General features: G+C 49.0%; 1 protein-coding gene and 1 long non-coding RNA gene across 3 annotated transcripts; one reads left to right on the top strand and one right to left on the bottom strand.

Moving 5' to 3' along the window:
• Positions 1 to 2,414: 2,414 nt before the first annotated feature.
• LOC121141386 lies at positions 2,415 to 20,267 on the top strand. The gene is made up of 11 exons (XR_005878277.1): positions 2,415 to 2,744; positions 3,673 to 3,962; positions 5,203 to 5,702; positions 5,806 to 5,933; positions 6,024 to 6,121; positions 9,929 to 10,131; positions 10,325 to 10,510; positions 10,628 to 10,710; positions 14,445 to 16,296; positions 17,099 to 17,228; positions 20,128 to 20,267. It is a non-coding gene; the product is annotated as an uncharacterized LOC121141386 (long non-coding RNA).
• On the bottom strand, positions 9,634 to 13,983 carry Asgr1 (asialoglycoprotein receptor 1). 2 transcript variants are annotated; one of them, XM_040748997.1, is made up of 9 exons: positions 13,784 to 13,983; positions 12,464 to 12,552; positions 11,382 to 11,498; positions 10,994 to 11,089; positions 10,841 to 10,912; positions 10,585 to 10,671; positions 10,354 to 10,505; positions 10,174 to 10,280; positions 9,634 to 10,054 (listed from the first exon to the last, which is right to left on the bottom strand). In XM_040748997.1, exons 2-9 carry the CDS (start codon positions 12,531 to 12,533, stop codon positions 9,898 to 9,900), a joined length of 858 nt encoding a protein of 285 aa, XP_040604931.1. In that variant the 5' UTR covers positions 12,534 to 12,552; positions 13,784 to 13,983; the 3' UTR covers positions 9,634 to 9,897. The 2 variants fall into 2 exon arrangements, with proteins under 2 accessions (XP_040604931.1, XP_005067566.1); XM_005067509.4 differs by lacking the exon at positions 13,784 to 13,983 and adding an exon at positions 12,927 to 13,161.
• Positions 20,268 to 21,951: the final 1,684 nt, after the last annotated feature.

Below are 21,951 nucleotides of genomic sequence, written 5' to 3'. Positions count from 1 at the left end.
TGGTTGTTAGATCAAAGTGTTCTGTAAGTTGAGTTTAAAAGAACTCGCTTTGACTTCCAGGTGTGTGTGAGCCGTATTCCTTTCTCAAGAGCAGGAAATGCAAGCTTGCCATGAAGATAACTGGGACAGAGGGTGTTTCCTTTGGCACTGAAGCTTCCCACCCTGGGCATGGCAGATGCAGCTGGAAGACCGCAAGGACCACAAAATGCAATCAAAGTAAGGCTGCCTGCTCCTGTGTCCTAGAAACCCGCTGCAGAAACAAAACACTGGACACTCGTTTGAGAGGAAGGCTCTTGAGTGCTCTCTGAGTGATGGAATGCGGACTCCATGGCGATGGGAGGAATGGAATCACCCAGCAGGAAGACTTCCCAGCACAGCGCAATCTGAAAACGGCAGAGAATCGTCTGAGCAATGGTCTCACTGTGTAGCCCCGGCTGGCCTAAAACTGGCAACATAGACCAGGCTAGACTCAAACTCACAGAGATTCTCCTGCCTCAGCCTCCCTAATGCTAGAATTAAAGGCTCATGTCACCACACCTGACCTAAAATAATACATTTTTTAAAACAACTCTTTAAAAGTAGGTCAAAATAGTCGGACAGTAGACTCTTTGCCAACCCTCCCTCCACATGGGGCTTACTAAAGAGTTGAATGGCCAATAGCTAGACAGGAGAGGATAGGTGGGGTTTCTGAGGGGAGAGAAAGAGGACAGGAGAGGATAGGTGGGATTTCTGAGGGGAGAGAAAGAGGAGGAATCTAGGTGTGGGATTTAGCCAGCAGACTCAGAACAAGTTGGACATGCAGTACTGAGGAAAAGGAAAAGCCGTGAGGCAGAATGTAGATTAGCAAAAACAGGTTAATTTAAGTTACAAGTGATAGCTGGGGAAAAGCCTAAGCTAAGACCAAGTTTTCATAATTAATAATAAGTCTCTGTGTCATACTGGGGGGCTGTTGATCCAAAGATAGTCTAGCAAGAAAGCTTACTACAGAGTACATATCATGTTTGTCTTTATGGGTCTGGGTTACCTCACTCAGGACAATTTTTTTCTAGTTCCCATTCATTTGACTTCAAATTTCCTGATATTGTTGTTTTTAACAGCAGAGTAACACTCCATTGTGTAAATGCACCACATTTTCTTTATCCATTCTTTAGCTGACAGGCATCTACGTTGTTTCCAGGCTCTGACTTTTAAAAATAAAGTTGCTATGAACTGCCTTCTTACCTGCCATGACTTGTTACTCTGAAGGCTGTGAAGATCACAGAGACACCACCACCATCACCACCATTCACGAACACACTGATGGGGATGTCCTTCTGTATGCTGTGTATATATGTTTGTCTTATTGGTTGTTGAATAAATCTGCTTAGCCAATGGACATGCAGGATTTAGTCAGGTGGGAAATCCAAACAGGAATAGAGAAAGGTAGTAGGAAGAGTCAAGGAGACTCCGTGTAACCGCTGAGGAATCAAGAGACCCAGGCTTAAATAACCCGGGTTAATAATTAAGAGAGAGCTAGCCAATAAGAAGCCTGAGCCATCGGCCAAACAGTTTGTAATTAATATGAGCCTCTGTGTGTTTATTTGGAACTAAATGGCCACAGGACAGGGCAGGGCAGAAACGTCCACCTACACACATAGTGACTTTTTACATCCAACAACCAGTCCCCCACTCCCAAAAACAGGTGCTTATTCTCTCACTGATTCTTATGATGCTGGCATTGGTCCTCTTGAGCCCTTGAATGAGGTAGCATTCTGCACCTCAGGAAGGCCAGTTCTGATATATCTCTAGTCATAGGCACCAAAGAGGGCAGGAAGAGCTATGTCGCCCACAGTGCCCTTCCTACTTCTGCTGAGAGTTACAGACCTGGCACCACACACACCGGACTGAGCCTCTCTCCACATATACAGCAAATCCTCCCATTGTGTAGCTCTTCCTGGGTCTAATGTCCTCTCCCTAGGACACCTGCAGACACTCTAGCATAACCTGCAATGGAAAAAAGTCTCTGACTGTGACACTTCCCTTGGTCTGATCAAAGCCAAGTCTCTGTGTTCATGTTCTCAGTAGGTGGCCCTTGATAACACTTCTGACCCCTTGATCAGTGCCCACTTTGAGTCATTCAGTGAGACAGACAGGCCTGATGAAGAGCAGCCAGTCACCCATCCGGCAACAACTTAATGGCATTGAATTTCCTGGATGAGGCAACATCCAAATTCATTCCTTAGTCACCACAGTTATTTGTCTGCCTGTAATGCTTCTGTCATTTCCATCCTAGATGAACTTCCAGAAGTCTTATTTACTGTCATAGAGCTTTTATTAATTTATTTCTCTGTGAGTGAGGGGGGGAGGTGTGTGGGTGATGGGGGGTTGGGGAGGGGCAAGGATGTGTGCAGGCACGCATGGAGGTGCCTGTAGAGGCCAGATGTGTCAGTTCCCTGTGGAGACAGAGTTGTAGGCAGTTGTGAGCCACTTGGCATGGTTGCTGGGAATGGAACTCTAGTCAGGTGATCTGCTACTCAGCTGGGACCCATCCCTTGGCTTCTATTTTGTTTTCCTGCCCTGGGTTTATCATATCTTCTCTCCAGCCCTACCATCACAGCTGATGTAACATACTTCCCAGCAGACGACTAATTTTACAGCAAAACAAGGGCAGCGTTTGGGCTCGAGCACATGGAATTCACTGATCTCATGGATCCCTTCACCCAGAAGCAGCTTGGCAGTCACTGCTGGAGCATCCAGTCAACTCCGTAAGTGTGCCTGGTGGAAGACAGCCCCTGTGGGAGGCCTCTGCCAGCCGATGGATGCTGTGCACAGGAAGTCAAAGGATTCCTCCCCTGTTAAATTCAATAAACTCACCTGTGTTTGGCTTGGCTCTGGTAACTTTAGAAGCCACAAATCCAGTGGTTGAAATACATATACCAGGAAACCAACTGGTCCAACCCAGAGGTAAGCTGAAATGCCTGTGTCCAGTCAAAGAAACCTCAAGGGAAGTTTTGATTCCTGGACCTTGCAAATCTGAACAAAAGCCATGTTCAGACAGGAATCTGGGCCTTCTGCCAAAATGTCTAATGTGGTCAGTAGTTGTGGATTGGAGGTGTCTCCAGAGGGCACCTGTTTTGTATTCTAAGAGGTGAGAAAGTTAGCTATAGCATCCACACACAGGTTTGTTTCTTTGGAACCTCTCGCTGGGTGGTGGGGCTATGAGGTTGGTTGGTTGTAGCCTTTCCTTCTTCTGCTGGCAACCACACAGATGACAGCGAAACTGACCGGCAATGGGTGGGAAAGGGCGTGAAAGGACCTGTAAAGCACCTCAGCAACTGTTACCTGATGAGATCGAAAGCAAGCTGAGGGGTGGTATTGCTTCTGAGAAGAGTGGGGAAATGTCCCGGTGGCTGGTGATTTTGTTGTTGTTGTTGTTCGAGACAGGCTTTCTCTGTATAGTTCCTGGAACTCACTCTGTAGACCCAGCTGGCCTTAAGAGACCCACCTGCCTCTGCCTCCTCAGGGCTGGGATTGAAGGCTGCGCCACCACAGCCCGGCTTGTGTTTGCTTTTTCTTTGTCTCCATCTCTCTCCTGCACTTGGGTTGGGCGGGGCTGTGATGGGGTTGGGGTGGGGTTAGAGTCACAGCAGCATCTGTCCTCCATCACCGGCGTTGCCCCTCCCCTCTCCTCAGCCTTCCTCCATGCAGCGACAGAAGTAAGGACATCCGTCCGCACAAGTTAACTAACAAGGCCCCAGTTTGAGCGACTTGAGGAACCAGGAGACCGTCTGCCTCCCCTTAACTCCTCGTTTGACTAACCCAAAGTTACCAAGAACTTCTGAGACCATTGTAGAGGACTCGTTATGGAAGATGATTGGACCCTCAAAGTTAGTCCCAAACCACCGATTTGAAAAAGAAATCGCAAACCTACAGTGCCTTGCTATTCTGTGCTTCGAGAAAAAGACAAGTGCATCTGCCTTCAGGTATGAAATATTTTGGTATCTCGGAGTTGGCTCTCTTTTCAATTGGTGCTATATTACAGAAAGAGAGTTATTTATACCTGTTATTATGTTCTTGTCAAAAATGGCAGCATAAGCACTATAATTGAACATTCTGAATATAGAATGACGGGTGCTCAGGGCATGAGTGTGTAGAAGGTATTATATTCAGCAGGAAGGGTTACAGAGAACCAACTGACAAAACACCACTGAATAGTTGGGTTGAGCTAATCACTCAAGGCACTACGTCAGTGTCGACCGGATGTCCACCATGCAGGATATGGTGGCTGTTCTGAAGGGTTCCTTTGAAGGGGGTGGGGGGTTGAGACAGGGTTCTCTGTGGCTTTGGAGGCTGTCCTGGAACTAGCTCTTGTAGACCAGGCTGATCTCGAACTCACAGAGATCCGCCTGCCTCTGCCTCCCAAGTGCTGGGATTAAAGGTGTGCGCCACCACCGCCTCAAGAAGGGTTTCTTTATTGTAAAACCAATGAAAACAAAGTCCTCAGGTCCTACAGGAAAGGAACAGAGAGCCTCTGAACCAATCCCACTGCTTTTTAACCTGTTCAGTAAAGAATCATAGCCTTCAAACTAGAATGCCTGAGAAGCATCACCCATCCCAGGCCGTGGAACTGAGAAAGATAATTTATCACAGATAAGTTAATGGCCAAGTATGGTGAGTGCCTGTAATCTCAGCTCTGGTGAGGTTGAGGCAGGAGGATTGTAAATTCAGGCCTGCCTGGGCTACATAATGAAACCTTGTGACAGGAAAAGGGGGAAGGTTTGGGGGGGGTTATATTATTACCATTACCATTATCAAGGTAGAAAATGAAATCGATGAGAGGACCTGGAGAGATGGCTCAGCTGTTCTTCCAGAAGACTAAGATTGATTCCCAGAACCCACATGGCAACCCACAGCTGCCTATAACCCCAGTGCCAGGGGATCTGGCCTCTGCAGGCACGCATACGTGTAGAGTACAGACATATATGCAAGCAAAACACCCATATAAAAATGCGTAACAAATAAGTAAATGAATCCCTGAATGAAAAAGTGATGAGATCAGTGTGTTGGATGGAAGATCTCACAGCAGTCTCCTCTGTCTCCCAGTCTCTGATGTGAAGCCCTTGGTTTTCCCCAGACTTGTCCAGGGCCCTGGGTATAATCAATGCTTAACCTTCGTTTGCCCTAACCTCTGGCCCTACACATTTCCTGCCCCTCTTCCCACAGTGTCTGTGGCAGGCCTGACAAGACCGTTGGCTCCAGTTCATTACTCCACTCTACTATCAGGTGACCCAAACAGACCCTTCTTGTCATTTGTGATGAAGGACCAAGAGAAAGAGGAACAGGATTGGTGGCAGCTAAACTGCAAAGCTCAGGAGTGGTACAAGGACGCAACACGAAGAGTAACGAAGCCAGGCCACCATCAGATTTCTGAAACCGAGGCCAGCAACCGAGACAGAACGCATGGAGAACCTGCAGAGCTCCAGGCCCTGCTTTGAGGCGGCCTGAACCCCGCCTGGAGCTCCCACGATGGCCCTCCCCCTCCTACCTTCTTTGCCCAGGCTGGTTGCTGTTGAACTCTTTTCACCGCCAGCCCACCCCACAGCGAGCTCCCAGCCCCAGTTCTGCAGTCTGCTCTTCATCCTCGGCACAGCCTCCCTTTCCTTTACCGATGCCAAGTGCGTTTCAATTACACCACTTGACAATAGATTTTAAGTCCTGGGAAGGTAAGTTTCCTTAATGTCCTTTTTTTAAACTTTCTTGCCCTCTAGGTCAAACATGTTCATCCTTCCAGATAAATTTAGACTCATTTTGTCAATTTTTTAAAAGGCAAAAGCATTTTGATCTGAATGATCTTGACTTCGCTGATTAAGCAGCAGGGATGAGTGACGTCCGTGAAATCTTAAGGATTGCTCCCTGAGAATCAGCCACCGTGTTGGAGTACATTTATGATCCCTGTAAGGCTTGGCAGATCTGGGGATGTTCTGCACATTTCTTAAGTCCTATCTCCCTTGTCTTACATTTAAGTGCTCTATCGTTCTCACCAGAGTTTTAGTCTGTGGACTACAGCAGACATCTCAGGTGCCTCCCCTCGCATCTGCTTGACCCCCTGATTGCAGCTACAGCCAGAGGAGGACAGTCCCAGGTAAGTAGAGCAGCTTGTTGTACTGCAAGCTTGAGTTACTCCTTCGGCTCCAGAACTTTCTCTAGGGCCATTTGGAGCCAGCTCAAATATGGTGCAGAGCTACCTCGAGCTAACAGCTGTGGTGAGCAGAGACTGGTGGGTAAATCAGCCATGCCGTATGCTCCGGAGGTGCTCAAGGGTTGCCTCAGGTGCCAAACACGGGCAGCAAATGGGTAATGCCTTCATGTTCCACTTTCCTCCTCCCCAGCCCACAGGCTTCTTCAGCTCCTAAGAAACCACCTCCCTCAACTCCTTCCCTCAGACTCTGCTCTTAGGAGATACTCAGACTGAGACAGACATCTTCAGATTCTGACTTCTAATGTTTCCCTCTTGCTGGGGAATCATCACATCTGCCTGCATCCAGCCGCCATGCAAAGGACACTCCACCTGACTTAGACCATAGGGCTCTATGATGCTTCAGGTAACGAAGAGTCCTAGACAAAGGGACCACAGAGATGACATACAAAAGTGGCTTGTTGTGTCCCAGAGAACCAGAGGTGGGGAAATCAAAACCCAGATGAATATGACTTCCTCTCCTTGACTCTCCTGGGCCACATACTGGCAACATGGACACGCACTCACATGTGTCCTGCTGTATAACCCAGCTAGCATGGACACACACTCACATGTGTCCTGCTGTATAACCCAGCTCGCATGGACACACACTCACATGTGCCCTGCTGTATATCCCAGCTCGCATGGACACAAACTCACATGTGTCCTGCTGTATAACCCAGCTCCCATGGACACACACTCACATGTGCCCTGCTGTATATCCCAGCTCGCATGGACACAAACTCACATGTGTCCTGCTGTATATCCCAGCTCGCATGGACACGCACTCACATGTGTCCTGCTGTATAACCCAGGTAGCATGGACACAAACTCACATGTGTCCTGCTGTATATCCCAGCTCGCATGGACACACACTCACATGTGTCCTGCTGTATAACCCAGCTCGCATGGACACACACTCACATGTGTCCTGCTGTATAACCCAGCTCCCATGGACACACACTCACATGTGTCTTCTGGTGTCTTACCATTTGAAACACCGCTGAAAGGCTTGCAGCACTCACACCCAGCTCTACAGCCCTCCTCAGTTTGCCTCACCCCAAATCTAAACCAGTGCCAGCTGGGGAGATGCCTGAGTCAGTAAAGTGCCTATCACAGAAGCATTAGGACCTGAGTTTATGCCAGCACCCATGGAAAAAATAATAATAATCCAGGCATAGCACTATCCCACAATAATCCCAGCAGTGGGACAGCAGAGACTGGGGAATCCCTGGAACTTGCTAGTCAGCCAGTTTAGCCATAGCCAGATCTATGAGCTCCAAGTTCAGTGAGGCACCCTGACTCAAAAATAGTAAGGTAGAGGAGGATTGAGAAGGACACTCAACATCAACCTATGGTCTCCACGCACAATAACACATGTGCGCACAAGCAAAATGCATTTCACAGTTCACAGTGAATTTTTCAGATGAGATCATCCCATGATAAATCATGAAGCATCTGCATGTTTCTACCATGGAATTTTCCATTTGTTTCTACCATGGAATTTTCCATTTGATGCTGTTTAGGGGTTTTCTTTTCTTTTTTATGGTTATGTAGATGGGCTCATACTGTGTGATTGTTTTTCAGTTTGCATTTCTTTTGGGGAGGGTTCGAGACAGGATTTCTCTGTGTAGCCCTGGCCGCCCTGGAACTTGCTCTGGCCTTGAACTCACAGAGATCCACCTGCCTTTGCCTCACGAGTGCTGGGATTAAAGAGGTGTGCCACCAACACCTGGCCTTTAAGAACCTAAGTTCTTAAAAATCATTTTTTAATATTTATTTTGCCTAGCAGCCTGGTCTACAGAGTGGGTTCTAGGACTGCCAGGGCAACTCAGAGAATCTCTGTCTCAAAAAAAAACAAAAACAAAAACAAAAAACAAACAAGATTTATTTTCATCATGTGACTGCATGTATGTAAGTGTATGCCATGTGTATGGTGTTTTCAGAGACCAGAGGTGTCAGATCCCTGGAACTGGAGTCACAGGCTGTTGTGGTGGCTGGGAATCCAATTTGGGAAGAGCAATGCACTTTCTTAACTGATTACCCATCTCTCTAGCCCTTTTAAATATCTGTTTTTAAATATTTATTTATTATTATATGTATAGTGCTCTGGCACATATGCCTGCAGGCCAGAAGAGGGCATCAGATCTCATTAAGGATGGTTATGAGGCACCATGTAGGTACTGGGAATTGAACTCAAATCCTCTGGAAGAACACCCTCTTAACCTCTGAGCCATCTCTCCAGCCACCCTTTCAAATCTCTTAAACATGATCCACACACAGCAACCATCACTTCAGATTTGTGTCATATACTCAAGACAATTCCTTGACGAAAGATCTGGCTGGACAATGTCCCTAGCACAGGCCCTCACACAGCTACATCAGGGAGCCCAGCCAAAGGAGTCAGCCTGCTGGCTGCTTGTGAACATGGGAAAGAATTCCCTCACATACAAGTGACAAATGTTTACTACATCTTCTCACATTTCTCAGTTGAGTTTTTCTCTTGTGATTTTTGTAGTTCTTTATAGTCTGGATATTAATTACCCGTTAAAATGCTGCAAATATTTCATCCAAGTCTGTTGCTTGTTTCTAATTTTAGTTGTCAGATTTGCCAATCTTTTCTGTAGAGGAAAAATATTATTTTTCTGTATTGCATTTGAAAAAAGAACACACACATATTACATCATTTATATAGACATGAGTATTTACAGTTGTGTATATATACATATATGTATACATGTATATACATATGTGTGTGTATATATCATTTCTTATATTTCAGTATTATTTATAGGCAAACATTTTGCCCAATTTTGTTAATAATTCTGAGTCTAAAACTGATTTGTCCTCACTCCCAGCCTTGGTTGTTGATTATTCTAAATTTTTAAAAATTTATGTATGTATTATGTATACAGTGTTCTGCCTGCCAGAAGAGGGCACCGGATCTCATTACAGATGGTTGTGAGCCACCATGTGGTTGCTGGGAATTGAACTCAGGACCTTTGGAAGAGCAGGCAGTGCTCTTAACTGCTGAGCCATCTCTCCACCCCCGTGACTATACTAATACTTTGTCCTTATGTGTTTGTGACCCTCAGTTGTATATTCGTTGTACTTATTCAGTCTACGACATTTGTTGTGATAAATACAACAGGCCAGTGTATTCTGTTCCAATTCTCTCCACACTCCATGCTGGGGTCTGCATTCTCTAGAGTCCTCAGAATCAATCCTGTTTCCCAACTGAGACTTAATGACAGAATAACTTCCCCAAGCTGTCCAACCTATACATAGCAAAGCCAGGCTGCTATCCAGACAGTGCAGGCCAAAGCTGTCCTGTTTTCCCAGCACCGCTGCTGGCCTGAGGTCTTCCCAAAGCTAGCAACCCACCCCTGGTTCCTAGTCCCCAATGACCAGACAGCTCATGGACGGGTAAGTATATTTCTCTTCTTCTTACTCTAAAAAAAAAAAGTCGGCAATAGAAAGCTGCACACAGCTCAAGGCGTCACAGGTCTCAATAACCCGCTCATCGCGTGTCACGCCACACTCCTCCAACACCGCTGTTTATCCTTCCCTTAAGATCCTAGATGCGAATTCCCAAGGTTGTGGAGACCCCTAGGTAGGATCTCCCAATTCCAAACCTTGGGAGCTCAAGGCCCTAAGGAAATAAATTAAGGGGAGGGAGGCTTCTAATTGGTCTTGCCCATCTCTGTCTCACAGACCCATCGGTAGGGCCTCCTGCAGACGTCATCATTCCAGCGGCCATCGGAGGTCAAGTGGGCACAGTCCTCGCCTCCTCCAAGCCCGTGCCCATACCAGTCATCAGGCTGCTCTGGTTTCCAGTTCCTACAGACAAAAGACCGGCTGAGAGTTCCAGGAAATCAGACTCCCCTGCAGCCATGATCCCAGCCTTGGGAGCACAGGTTGGGGAAGCATGGTGCCCCACCGGGCAGGCACACACTCACTTGAAGTTTGTCTCATAGTCAGTCCCATCCACCCATTTCCAGGGCCCGTCCTGATCAGTTAGGCCAATCCAGGTGTTTATAGGGCCCATGTGATGCTGGACAAATTTCTGCGGGAAGAAACAGCTGGTGACCTCTCCCTTCCACCATCCAGTGTCCCAGAAGAACCCCCGGTGGCCTCACCTGCTCATCCCAGGAGGTCACCACCACCAGGTGGGCGTTCTCCAGCTGGCAGTACTTGTCGGCCTCAGTCCAGGCCCTCCCGGAGCTGGAGAACCAGTAGCAGCTGCCTTCATACTCCACCCAGTTGATGGGGCAGCAGGTCCTCTCAGAGCCTGAGGTGCGGGGAAGGGTTGAGATGCTGCCCAGGGTGGGGGTGGTCAGGAAAGTGGGGCTGGTGACCCCGCCCCTCACCATTGCTCCGAAGCACAGCCATCTGACAGCTCAGGCTTCGCAGGTCCGACACTAACTGCTTCACGTGCAGCAGCAAGTTGGAGTGATCTGGGGTGGCAGAGGACAAAATGGGAGCAAAGAAATCCGGTGAGTCTGGCCAAAGCTTTGATCTGGGCTGAGACCAACCCCTCCCCCATGCCCAGCCTCTCCCCCTCCCCCTCCCCCTCCCCCCCGTCACTCTCGCCTCTCCCCCTCCCTCTCCCTCACGCCCACACACCTTCGCTCAGATCCTGCTGCTGTTTCTCCAGCTGTGATTCCAGTAACTTCATCTTTCTTCCCACACTACCTCCTAGAGGAGAGGCATGTCCAGTGCGTAACAACAGTACCACCCCTCAGTCCCGCCCCAGGCCCCAGGCCGGCCCCCCCTCACCCTGAGTGCTCAGGACCTTGACCTGGTCCTCAGTGCTCGCAGTAAAGTTGCTGAAATTCTGCCTTAGAGCCAGCAGATCGACCCGGAGTTGGGAGTCTAGGCAAGAGAGGATATGGGTATGAAAACGTAAATTGCGCCGGGCGGTGGTGGCGCAGCCTTTAATCCCAGCACTAGGAAAGCAGAGACTGGCAGATCTCTGTGAGTTCTAGGCCAGCCTTGTCTACAGAGTGAGTTCCAGGACAGCCTCCAAAACTACAGAAAAATCCTGTCTTGAAAGAAAAGAAGGAAAGGAAACATAAGTCGCCCGTGTCCACCTACCGCAGCATTCATCACTCCCTCACACACACCCAAAGTTGCCCCCTTTCTCTGCCCAGTCCTGGCCACCCACTTTGGGACGCGATCACACAGACAACCACCAGCAACAGGAGGCTGAGGCCCAGGGAGATCAGGAGGAGGCGGGATCCAGAGCAGAGACGGTGGAAGAGCGATGGAGAGGGTGGTGGCCCTGCAAGAGAAGGAGTCAGGAGTTCACCTCATGTAGATCCAGGGCTCCTAGGAAGAGCGCAGACTAAACTCACCAATAAACTAAGTGAAACCATATATATTAAGAAATGTGGACAGTGACAACTCTCAACCTAAGAATGGGAAGAAAAGGGGCTATTTCAGAAGTGCAAAGCTTTGACCTGCCCTAGCATTGCCGAGGTCCTGGGCCTCTGCTGCCCTCTCGTGGCATGATCGTGTCATTACAGACCATGACCTGCGCAGTCTGCTCCCCTGCCCCTGGGGAGTCACTGCTCCACTAAGGTGTGGCAAAAGTGGGTTTCTTCCTCTCTCCGCGAATCCTGTGCGTCTTTGGCTGTATGCAGGGAGAGAAGGCGAGTCTCCCGCCAAGGGAGAAAATGACACTCAGTCCTGTCAGTTGGTGTGTGGTGCCTTCTCCCCTTCTCCCCTTCTCCCCTTCTCTCCTTCACAAAAGCACACTGCCCACCTGGGATACCTCAAGACTCTGACCTTGTTCTGCTTACACAACAGTCCCCGATCAGAGGACAAAGAAATGGGGAGAGGGGTTTGTTTCAGATGTAGGATGCTTCATCTTCCATCAGAGCAGAGACCACCCCAATGACCTCTCCAAGGGTCCTCAACCCAGCCCCTTGGTTCTGGTCACCCACCCTCACCACTCATACACAATGTCAAAACTGAAGAAAGCAAGGGACCTAAATTCAGAAGAGAATGACAGTAAACTCATCTCCCCACCCTTCAGTAGTCCCCAAGTCTTGGATCCACCCACTCCCTGGGGTCTTGAGAAGTGAGTGACATGGTAATGAAGCTTGGCAACTGTCACCTGCCCGGCAAGGGTGACTCAGCCAGTTTTCTGAATGCATGGGACAGAGCTAGGAGTTACCAGGGGAAATAGGAGTTGAATCGGAGGGATAGAGCCATCGATGCTCTCTGGTGGGGAGCGTCCCTCACCTCTCTGGAGTCGATGAAGATCGTTCTCCTCATTGTCCAGATGTTGGAAATCTTGATAATCCTTTGTCATAATGGCACTGGAGCTGGACCTAGGACAGCCAAGTTTAGAGCCGAGGTTGGAGCTAATAGGCCTGGATCTGGAAGTCCAGTCCCTTCTACGTCTGCCTGGGTGACCTCCAGAAGAACGGCACCTTCCTTCTTCCCTCCATCGGCTCCCAAGCCCAAAACTCTATCCTCCAGCTGAGCATGGTGGTGCCCACCTTTAATCCCAACACCCAGGAAGCACACTTGGGTGGATCTCTGAGTTCAAAGCCAGTGTGATCTACATAGTTAGTTCCAGACCAACCAAGGCTACATCCTAAGAAAAATCTATGCTCTCCAATTTACACACACACACACACACACACACACACAAATGTTCAGGACCCCTCCACCCACTCTCTCACTTGCCTGCTTTACTTACTGAAGGTCCCTCAACAGCACACAGAGCCCAGGCTAAGGAGGGGGCTGAAGTCTGAAGAATCAGGTGGACAGCCCTGGACAATGGGAGGGAAGGGGACAGGGTCCATCCAAGGATCCCGAGTGCCTAGATGGCTGTGTGTCTAAGCACGCTGAACCTGGCCAACCTCACCAACGCCAAGACTTTGGACTTTAAACAGAGGTGGAAATGGATTTGGAACTGGGGAGGTGTTTGGAGTGGGAAGAAGGCATGGGTAACCCCTATTCTATTTCTCCGAGGAGGGGGAGTCTCCTGACACACAGACACACCACATACCACACGCCCCGCACGCGCACGCGCGCGCACACACACACACACACACACACGCACGTGCGCGCGCACACACACACACGTGCACACACTGGGCCCCACTTCGATACTCTATCTTTTTGGGAGACAGGTCAGGGTGCCTTTGCTGATTCCTCTCAGGGCCCTCCCCCTTTCCGTTCTGAATTTCCCAGAATTGTCTGTGTCTCCAAACAGCCCTGACTAGGATCAGAGGCACCAGCTGATCCCGAGCTCTTACCCAATCCTGCCCTGTGACCCTGGCATTATAATTTCAAGCTGTAGATTCTTTGGGGCTCAGCTCCAGGTCCCCTGCCCTAACCTGACCCGCCCACTCTCCTGTAGTCCTCCAAGCAGCACGCAGGTGGCAGGAGGGGCAATTCTGCCCCAGGCCTCCTGCTTTTCTCATTCCCAGAGAACAACCCATTCTGCAGGCTAGAAAATTGAGGTCCTGGAAGGAAAGCTTCACAGAAGAGCGCAGACTAAAATGTGGGCAGCCCAACTCTGTACCCTGAATGCTGCCTCCATCACTTTACCCAGAACAAGGTTTCCAGCTGGTTCACATGCTAGGTCCCCAAGTCCTCCGAGACGCTTAAACATGGCCCCTTTCCGTCCTGATGGCTTCAGAGACGGCTGTCAGAACCTGGCCACTAGCTTAGAAAGTGGGTAACATTAAAAATATCAACAGGCCCTGTGCTAGGCTGAGAACTAGACTCCAATTGTGGCTGTCTAGATTCCGTGAGTTGTTCAGGAAGGCATCGCTTACATAAATGCAACTGCTCTGTGAGTCCTTGTTTGTCTGTGTCCTAAAAACCCTCATGTTTACATGGGCTAGGCTTGCTGCCAGTGATTTTGGTGAAAATGGGCCATTAATTTAACACTTTCTGATTTTGCCATTTATGATCTAGTTTATTCTGGCAAACAAACAGACCCGGATCCAGTCTGAATAGTAGTTACACTCACAGAAGTAGTGATGGGCAGGGAGCAAGGTGGGATGTAGAGGTGAGGGAGCAGGGTGTAGGGGTGAGGGAGCAGGGTGTAGGGGTGAGGGAGTGGGGTGTAGGGGTGAGGGAGTGGGGTGTAGGGTTAAAGATGAACCTAGTTTCTTGGTCTCTGGATGCTGGTGACACCTTGGCATTGGCTTGTAAAACTGCAAAATGCAATAAACTTGGATTTTTTGCACCTTTCTCTTTGCAGATTATGCTGAACAAGGCATTTTGGAATCTAGTTTGTACCTTGGGCCATGCCTGAAGCTCATGGATAATAGTAGTGTGTTTGTGTACACACATACATGCAAGTATATGCGTATGTATGTATGTATGTATGGACAGATAAATGTAGGTGTGGATTGTGGATGTTTGTGTGCAGTTTTTCATCCCTTTCCAATAGATTTATATTTAGACAAATACATTTTATAATGTATATATAAAAGACCTGCACCACTGGATATGTGTATTAGTCACATATAATAAAATAATTACCCCACAACTTACCAACTTAAACAATAGACACAGATAGTCTCATTGCAAAGCTCAAAGTGCAGCTGAGCCCATTGGCTTTGGCTCAGGATCTCCCTTGAGACACACCAAGACCAGTGGTCATGTTCTCTGAAAGACTGGACTAAGGCTGGGAAGTCAACTGACCACGTGACTCACTCAGATGGCAGGCGAGTTACTGCTAGCTGCTGTTTGGTGTCCTCTGTCCCTCACCAGGTAGGCCTCCCCACAAAGCTGCTTGATGTCTTCTTAACTGCTGACCTAGCCTCAGAGTAACAGCCCACCATTTCCACACTGTCTCTCAGGTCAGCCCTCCCCATTGTGGAAAAGAACTAATACAGTGTAAGTCCCAGGAGGCGAGAATTCAGACGTGTGCTCAAAGATGCCTCACTGATCACTGATATCACTATATGACTGATACATTTAAAGATGGTGTGGCTTCCCTACAGGGACCACAAAGAGCTGTAGCTCTGTTGGAGATGTCACTTGGTGGTACAGAGCTTCCCCAGCATGCAAAAGCCTTGGGTCCAGTCCCTAACCCTATTAAAAAGGAGAGGAGGTAGGTGCAGGCAAGACAGTGGTGCAGCCAGATACCTAAAGTATGCAACTGCCTGCCCTTGGGGTAGAAACTGGGTCAGAGGGGCTAAGTGGCCCAGAGGCAGAGAGACGGGCCAGGAATGCGCCTCTGAAGGGTGGGTCTTGTCCTGGGACTCTTCCTCCCATCTCAGCTCCCTGGCTGCCATGCCGTAGCAGCTAGCGGCCTTCTTCACCACACCCCCTACACTGCCATGGTGTTCTGCCTCGCCACAGGCCCGAAGTGATGGAGCCAGCCGAGCAGGACTGAGCCCTCTGAAACCCTAGGCCAAAACAAATGCTTTCTCCTTTAAGCTGATTTCTCAGGTATCTTTTCCCAGCAGCAGCAACAACAAACATAGGTGGAATGAAACCTGTGGCCAGGGGAGAGCAGAGAATGCAGGCCAGGGATGCGAGCCAGGAGCTGGAGGTGACCAAGTGTGGCGTCTCCTTTGGGGAAACCAGGGCGAGGGAAGTATTTTTCAGGTTGGTAGAAGCCTGGAGTGCTACAAATCTTCGAAGGAACTGGCCAGGCGAGCATGCGAATACTGAGGATGAGCAAGAGGGAGGGTCTGCAGGCCCCCAGAGGGATGGGGTAGAAAGCTGAGGCCCACTACCAGACAGCTCTGGGCTCATCTGAGAAGCTGGGTTAATGCCCATCTCAAGGGTCTGTCCAAGTTAAAGATGACAGCTCTGTGCCGCCCTTGCTGGATGTCGTGTGCCGGCTCTTTTCGTCATTTTCCCTAGCAGCCCAGCAAGAACTGGGCTGTGTCTTGGTTGCTTTTCTCTTACTGTAAAGAGACACCATGACCAAGGCAACTTATTTTTTTTAACTTAATTGGGGGCTTCTTACAGTTCCAGGGGGTGAGCCCATGACCAGCACTGCAGGGAGCATGGCAGCGGGCGACAGGCATGGCGCTGGCATAGCAGCCGAGCGCTCACATCTGACCCACAAACAGGAAGCGGGGAGAGCAAAACTGGTGAGCTTTTTAGACCTCAAGCCCACCCCTGGTGACACAACTCCCCAACACCTCTTAATCCTTCCCAAAACAGTTCCACCAAGTAGGGGCGAAGCATTCGAAGTTCTGAGGGCTGAGGTGAAGCTGGGGAGGTTACCTGGTGTCTGGATGGCTGGGAATAAAGCTGAGGGGAGAGACAGACAGCCAGGGCCCCTGCACCAAGTGTACGACTGAAGCTGACAGTGCCCTCCTTAGAAGACAGAGGACACATAAGTCACCAAAGTCCAGCAGGGTCTGAGTTCACCCTGCCCTGCACCTCCCCAGTTTCACTCTCTCCAACCCAGGTACCTACACCCCAAGTTTGCAGCCTTAGAGCAATTGGGGTTCTGTCTCCTTTACTTTCCTGGCGTGACAATTTAAGGGAAAGTTTATTAAAAAAAAAAAAAGCTGAATGCTATGGTTTTCATGTAACTTTCAGGTTTATCCAATAACTGCAGGGACCCAGAGCCAATCACACTCATTGTAACTAAGGGCTTTGCAAGCCTGCTCCATGTTCTTCCTGTTAAGAACCCGGCTAGGTGGACAGTTACTGTTGCTGAGAGGTTAAGCTGACCCAAAGTGTCAACGGCACCACAGTATCCTCTCATATCAACGGGCAATTGCCTCTAGGCTTTCTATCGCCCCCTACTGGATGTTCTCTGCCGGCACCTAGGAATCCAGTTTGCCAAAATAGAACCCTGCTGCTCTGATAGCTTCTGTTTTGCTGTTGTTTGTTTTGCTTCGCCTCTTAACATTTATTTATCGTGTGGATGTGTGCATGCAGAGATCAGAGGACACCTTCTTCCCTTAGACCACGTGGGACTGAACTCACGTCATCATGCTCGACAACAGCACCTTTTCCCACGGAGCCGTCTCTCCAGCCCCTCCGACAGCTTCCCATGGCACCTGAGCATGTGAGCCGGACCCTGCGGACTTCTCTGCCCCGCTACACCCCAGTGGCCTCCTTTGTCCTCCAGGCTTCCAAACTGAAGCCCTAGCTGCTGTTCTCCTTGGCACACTCCTGTCTTTGCCGTCATTTATGTCTCAACACAGTGCTGCTCCAAGGGGGGCCACGCACCTAAACTAGCCTGAGACAGTGTCCACTTCCGCTCTTGTTTGCTTCATTTGGTTTAGTTCGGCCTTTTGAGACAGGGTTTCTCTATGTAGTCCCGGCTGTCCTGGAACTCGCACTGTAGGCCAGGGTGGCCTTGAACTCACAGAGATCCTCCTGCCTCTGCCTCCCAGGTGCTGGAATTAAAGACATGTGCTGCATCCACTGCCTGCCTAAACAGATGTCCAACAGTCACTTTATTTGCTTAATAGCTCTTATTTTAAATTATCTGCATCCATTTTCATTCCTGTTTTTTTTTTTTTTAATTCCCACTGATGGATACCAAGTTCCCTGAAACCAGGGACGTTGCCATCTCTGTATTTAGAACATAAACTGGAACCCGAAAAGATCCAAGGAACATTTGATGAAGGACATAAAGAAGACAGGGAAAGAGAAGCCGGGATTTGGATCCAAGTCAGTCTGGGAGCCCAGGGCTCTTCTCGGCCTTCTGGGGCTGGGGAGGTGGCTCAGTGGTTAACAGCACTGGCTGCTCTGCCAGAGAACCTGGGTTTAACTCACAGCACCCACATGCTGACTCACAACCATGTGTAACTCCAGTTCCAGGGCCCTAAAACCCTCACCTGGCCTCTGAGGGCACCTGGCAGACACCGTGTACACATACAAAGCACTCATACATATAAAACTGTTATTTTTAAGTGCATTTTACTGTGAGTGTATGAATGTTTTGCCTGCATGCATGTGTATATATCGCATGCATGCTTGTTGGATCTCTTGGATCTAGGACTACAATGTTTGTGAGCCATCATACAGGTCCTGGGTCTTAAACCCGGGTCCTCTGCAAGAGCAACAAATGCTCTTAACCTCTGAGTCATCTCTCCAGCCCCGCATATCAGAGTATTAAATTAAAACCCTTTCAATCTGGTGCCAAGAATGGTGATGCACACCTTCAATCCCAGCACTTGGGGCCAGAGGCAGAAGCCCAGCAGAGAAGCCCTGAGAGGAGATTAAGAAGGCCAAATGGGGAGGGTCTTGGTCCAGCCTGAGAGTGATGCCTTTCCGTGGGAAGCCTTACCCTCTCTGAGGAGTGTGGGAGGAGGGGGGATGGCAGGAGGGGGGGTGGGAAATGGGATTGGTATGTAAAATGAGAAAAGATTATTTTAAAATAAAAAAGGTGTTGATGGTGCATGCCTTTAATTCCAGCACTCGGGAAACAGAGGCAGGAGGATTTCTGTGAGTTCGAGGCCAGACTGGTCTGCAGAGTGAGTTCCAGGACAGCCTCCAAAGCAATACAGAGAAACTCTGCCTCGAAAACCAAAAAAAAAAAAAAAAAAAAGCCAAATGGGCTGGGTCATGGTGGTGGCGCACACCTTTAATCCCAGTCCGTGGGCGGCATAAACAGGTGGGAAGCAGGTGGATTTGAGTTCCAGGCCAGCCTGGTCTACATAATGGGTTCCAGGAAAGACAGAGTCACATAGTAAAATGACCCCATTTCAAAAAAAAAAAAAGCCATTTTTTTTCTTTTGGTTTTTTTTCAAGATAGGGTTTCTCTGGGTAACAGTCCTGGCTGCCCTTATGCTTACTTGTAGACCAGGCTGGTCTTGAACTCACATAGATCCACCTACCTCTGCCTCCCAAGTGCTGGGATTAAAGGTGTGCGCCACTACTGCCCAGCCAAAAGAAACTTTTTTTTTTTTTTTTTGGTTTTTACGAGGCAGGGTTTCTCTGTATTGTTTTGGAGGCTGTCAGTCCAGCCCAGCCTCAAACTCACAGAGATCCGCCTGCCTCTGCCTCCCGAGTGCTGGGATTAAAGGCGTGCGCCACCACCGCCCGGCAAGAAACTATTTTTTAATTGGCCTCAGTGGACCAGAGAGGCTGAGAGTACAGTTCAGTAGTGTTTACCCAGCCTGAGTCCTGGGCTTGAACGCCAATGCAGGGTGAGGAGACACGAGGAAAACAGTCTCTCAGAATACCACACTCCACACTCTTAACCACACTCCCTCAAATGTGTGGAACTTCTAGATGTGGGTACTGGTCAGGTATGCAGGTCACTCACATCCCCTAAAAACAATGCAAGGCAGGGTGATGGTGGGGTCCTATAACCCAACACTTGCGGGGAAGGCTGGAACCAGAAGGATCAGGAGTTCAAGTTTGAGGCCAGGTTGGGAACCTGAGACCCTTTCTCTCAAAATAATGAAACAAAACAGTAACAGCCAGTGAGATGGTTTGACAGGTAAAGATGCTTGCCACCAAGCCGGAAAGCCTGAGTTTGTCTTGGGAACCCACGTGGTGGAAAGAGACAATCTTCTCCTCTAGGCTGGTCTCTGACCTCCGGGCACCCTGGTGTATGCACACAATAAATCCAATTGGAAAGGGAAAAACAAACGAAAAACAAAAAGCAATAGGGATGGATGGGTCAGCGGTCAAGAGCACTTACTGCTCTTCCAGAGAACCCGTTTGTTCCCAGCACCCACACTGGGCAGCTCACAACCACCGGAACTCCAGTTCCAGGCGACCCAACACACTCTTCTGGCCTCCTGGAGCATACACACCCATAGACACACACACACACATGAGTGAATTTATTTTTTATTAAAAGCAGTAATAATGTAGCATTTGAGCCTAGTGCGGAGGTGCACACTTGTAATCCCAGCACTCAGAAGGCTGTAGCAGGAGGACAAGTTTGAAGCCAGCCTGGGGGACTTAATAATGCAGAACAAAACTGAATGATCTGCCCCTTCTAGGTAAACTCTCAACTCCGTGGACCCAGACCCATTGCCTTAACACACCTTCCTCAGCCCCTGGATTACTGCTTTTGGCCCAAGACTGTCAGCTCAGCTTCACCCTGCCTCGCCCTACACAGACCCAAGCTAAGAGACTTCTCTGGAAACCACCCTCGGAAGCAGCGTCTCTCCACCCAAGAGGAAAAATTCCACTGGGCCATCCTGAGTCTCGGACTTATGCAACAGTGTTCTAGTGATCCTTGCCCTGATGATGGATGACATGTCTTCCCCAGAACCATTTCTCTAGGCTGGGGGTTGTGGGGTTTTTATTTTGTTTTGATTTGATTTTCCAAAACAAGGTTTCTCTATATAAGAATCCCGACTGTCCTGGAACTCCCTCTGTAGACCAGGCTGGACTTGAACTCACAAAGATCCTCCTGCCTTGCCTCCCAAGTGCTGGGACTAAAGGTGAGTGCCACCACCGCCTTTAATCCACTGACTTTCTAGGTTGGTCTTTTGCATCCATCTCTCTTCTTAGCTCAGGAATGGCTACAAAAACTGCCCTTCTGCAATTGTCGAGGGTTTAACAACCCTCAGGAGCCCCCACCTCCTTCTCCTCAGGGGTCTCTGACAGTCAGATGGGGACAGGACCACAGTTTATTTGTCCAGTGCTGGAATTATATGCCCGTCTTCATTTCTCCGGCTTTTATAGCCATATTTGCTTGTCTACCAACAGTATTTGAAAAGACACCTCAGATCTTTCCCGTAGAGATGGCGCATAAAGAAATCCAATGTATAGCTATTCATATAGCATCCTTCATCAGCAAACTCCTGTAAAGACTCTGTCCACAACCCCATGAACATAACAAAGAATGCTCCCTCTATACAGCCCCAGCTTTGATGGGCCGACTTGGAGTTTTTTACTTTGAAACAATACCAAGAGTTGGGGCTGGAGAGCTGATTCAGTGGTTAAGAACACTAGCTGCTCTTCCAGAGGACCCAGATTCAATTCCCAGCACCCACACAGCAGCTCACAACTGTCTCTAACTCCAGTTCCAGGGACACAGACATAAATACAAACAAAACAATGCACACAGAATAAAAATAAAGTTAAAAAACAATACCAAGAGATACACATTCAGTGGTAGAAACTATTTTTTTGTTGTTGTTGCATTTTGTTTCACCTTTTAAGGTAGCTTCATTCTGAAGCTCAGGCTAGATAGCCTAGGCTAGCCCTGAACTCCCAATTCCCTTGCTTCAGCTTTCCAAGTGCTGTGATTAGATGTAAGTGTCCATAATTGGATTTTGATCTTTTTATTGGCTACCATTATAGTGGGTGACTCCTGATGCTGGGTAACAGAAGCATGTCTCCACTTCCAGGCCAACAGGGAGCTGCTCAGCACTCTATAATGCAACAGACTTCCCTCATGCATGGCCATGCTCTGAGCCCTTTAAGAGAGAGCCAAGCCCTAAGTTCAGCGAATGAGGTATATGAAGTTTGTACATTCTGTACATGATTGTACCCAGGTTAATTCCAGCCTACTGTAGTCAAGGAGCCTCGGACTGTTTTAGGAATAAATGTGCTGGCCACAGGGATGAGGCCAGCTAGGGGAATGGTCAGGGCCAGACGGAGTTCTCAGAATCAATGGCAAGTCTGATGGTGACCAGCACAGCTCCAGCAATCCCCAGGCCTGTTTGTTACCATCTCTGCTGCCCTGGCTTGATCCTCCTTCCCAGAAGTCTTGTAGGCATCCTATTCTCGGTGAGGTAAGGAGGAATCTAAAGTTTTCAGACACGCCCCCATCCCAGGCCCCACCCCTGTCTGTCCACTTCCCTCCCTCACCC

This window comes from Mesocricetus auratus, unplaced genomic scaffold (assembly GCF_017639785.1).
Source record: "Mesocricetus auratus isolate SY011 unplaced genomic scaffold, BCM_Maur_2.0 Super-Scaffold_100007, whole genome shotgun sequence".
Lineage (NCBI taxonomy): Eukaryota > Metazoa > Chordata > Mammalia > Rodentia > Cricetidae > Mesocricetus > Mesocricetus auratus.
Note: the sequence above shows the minus strand (reverse complement) of the source record. Positions and strands in the feature narration are given on the sequence as shown.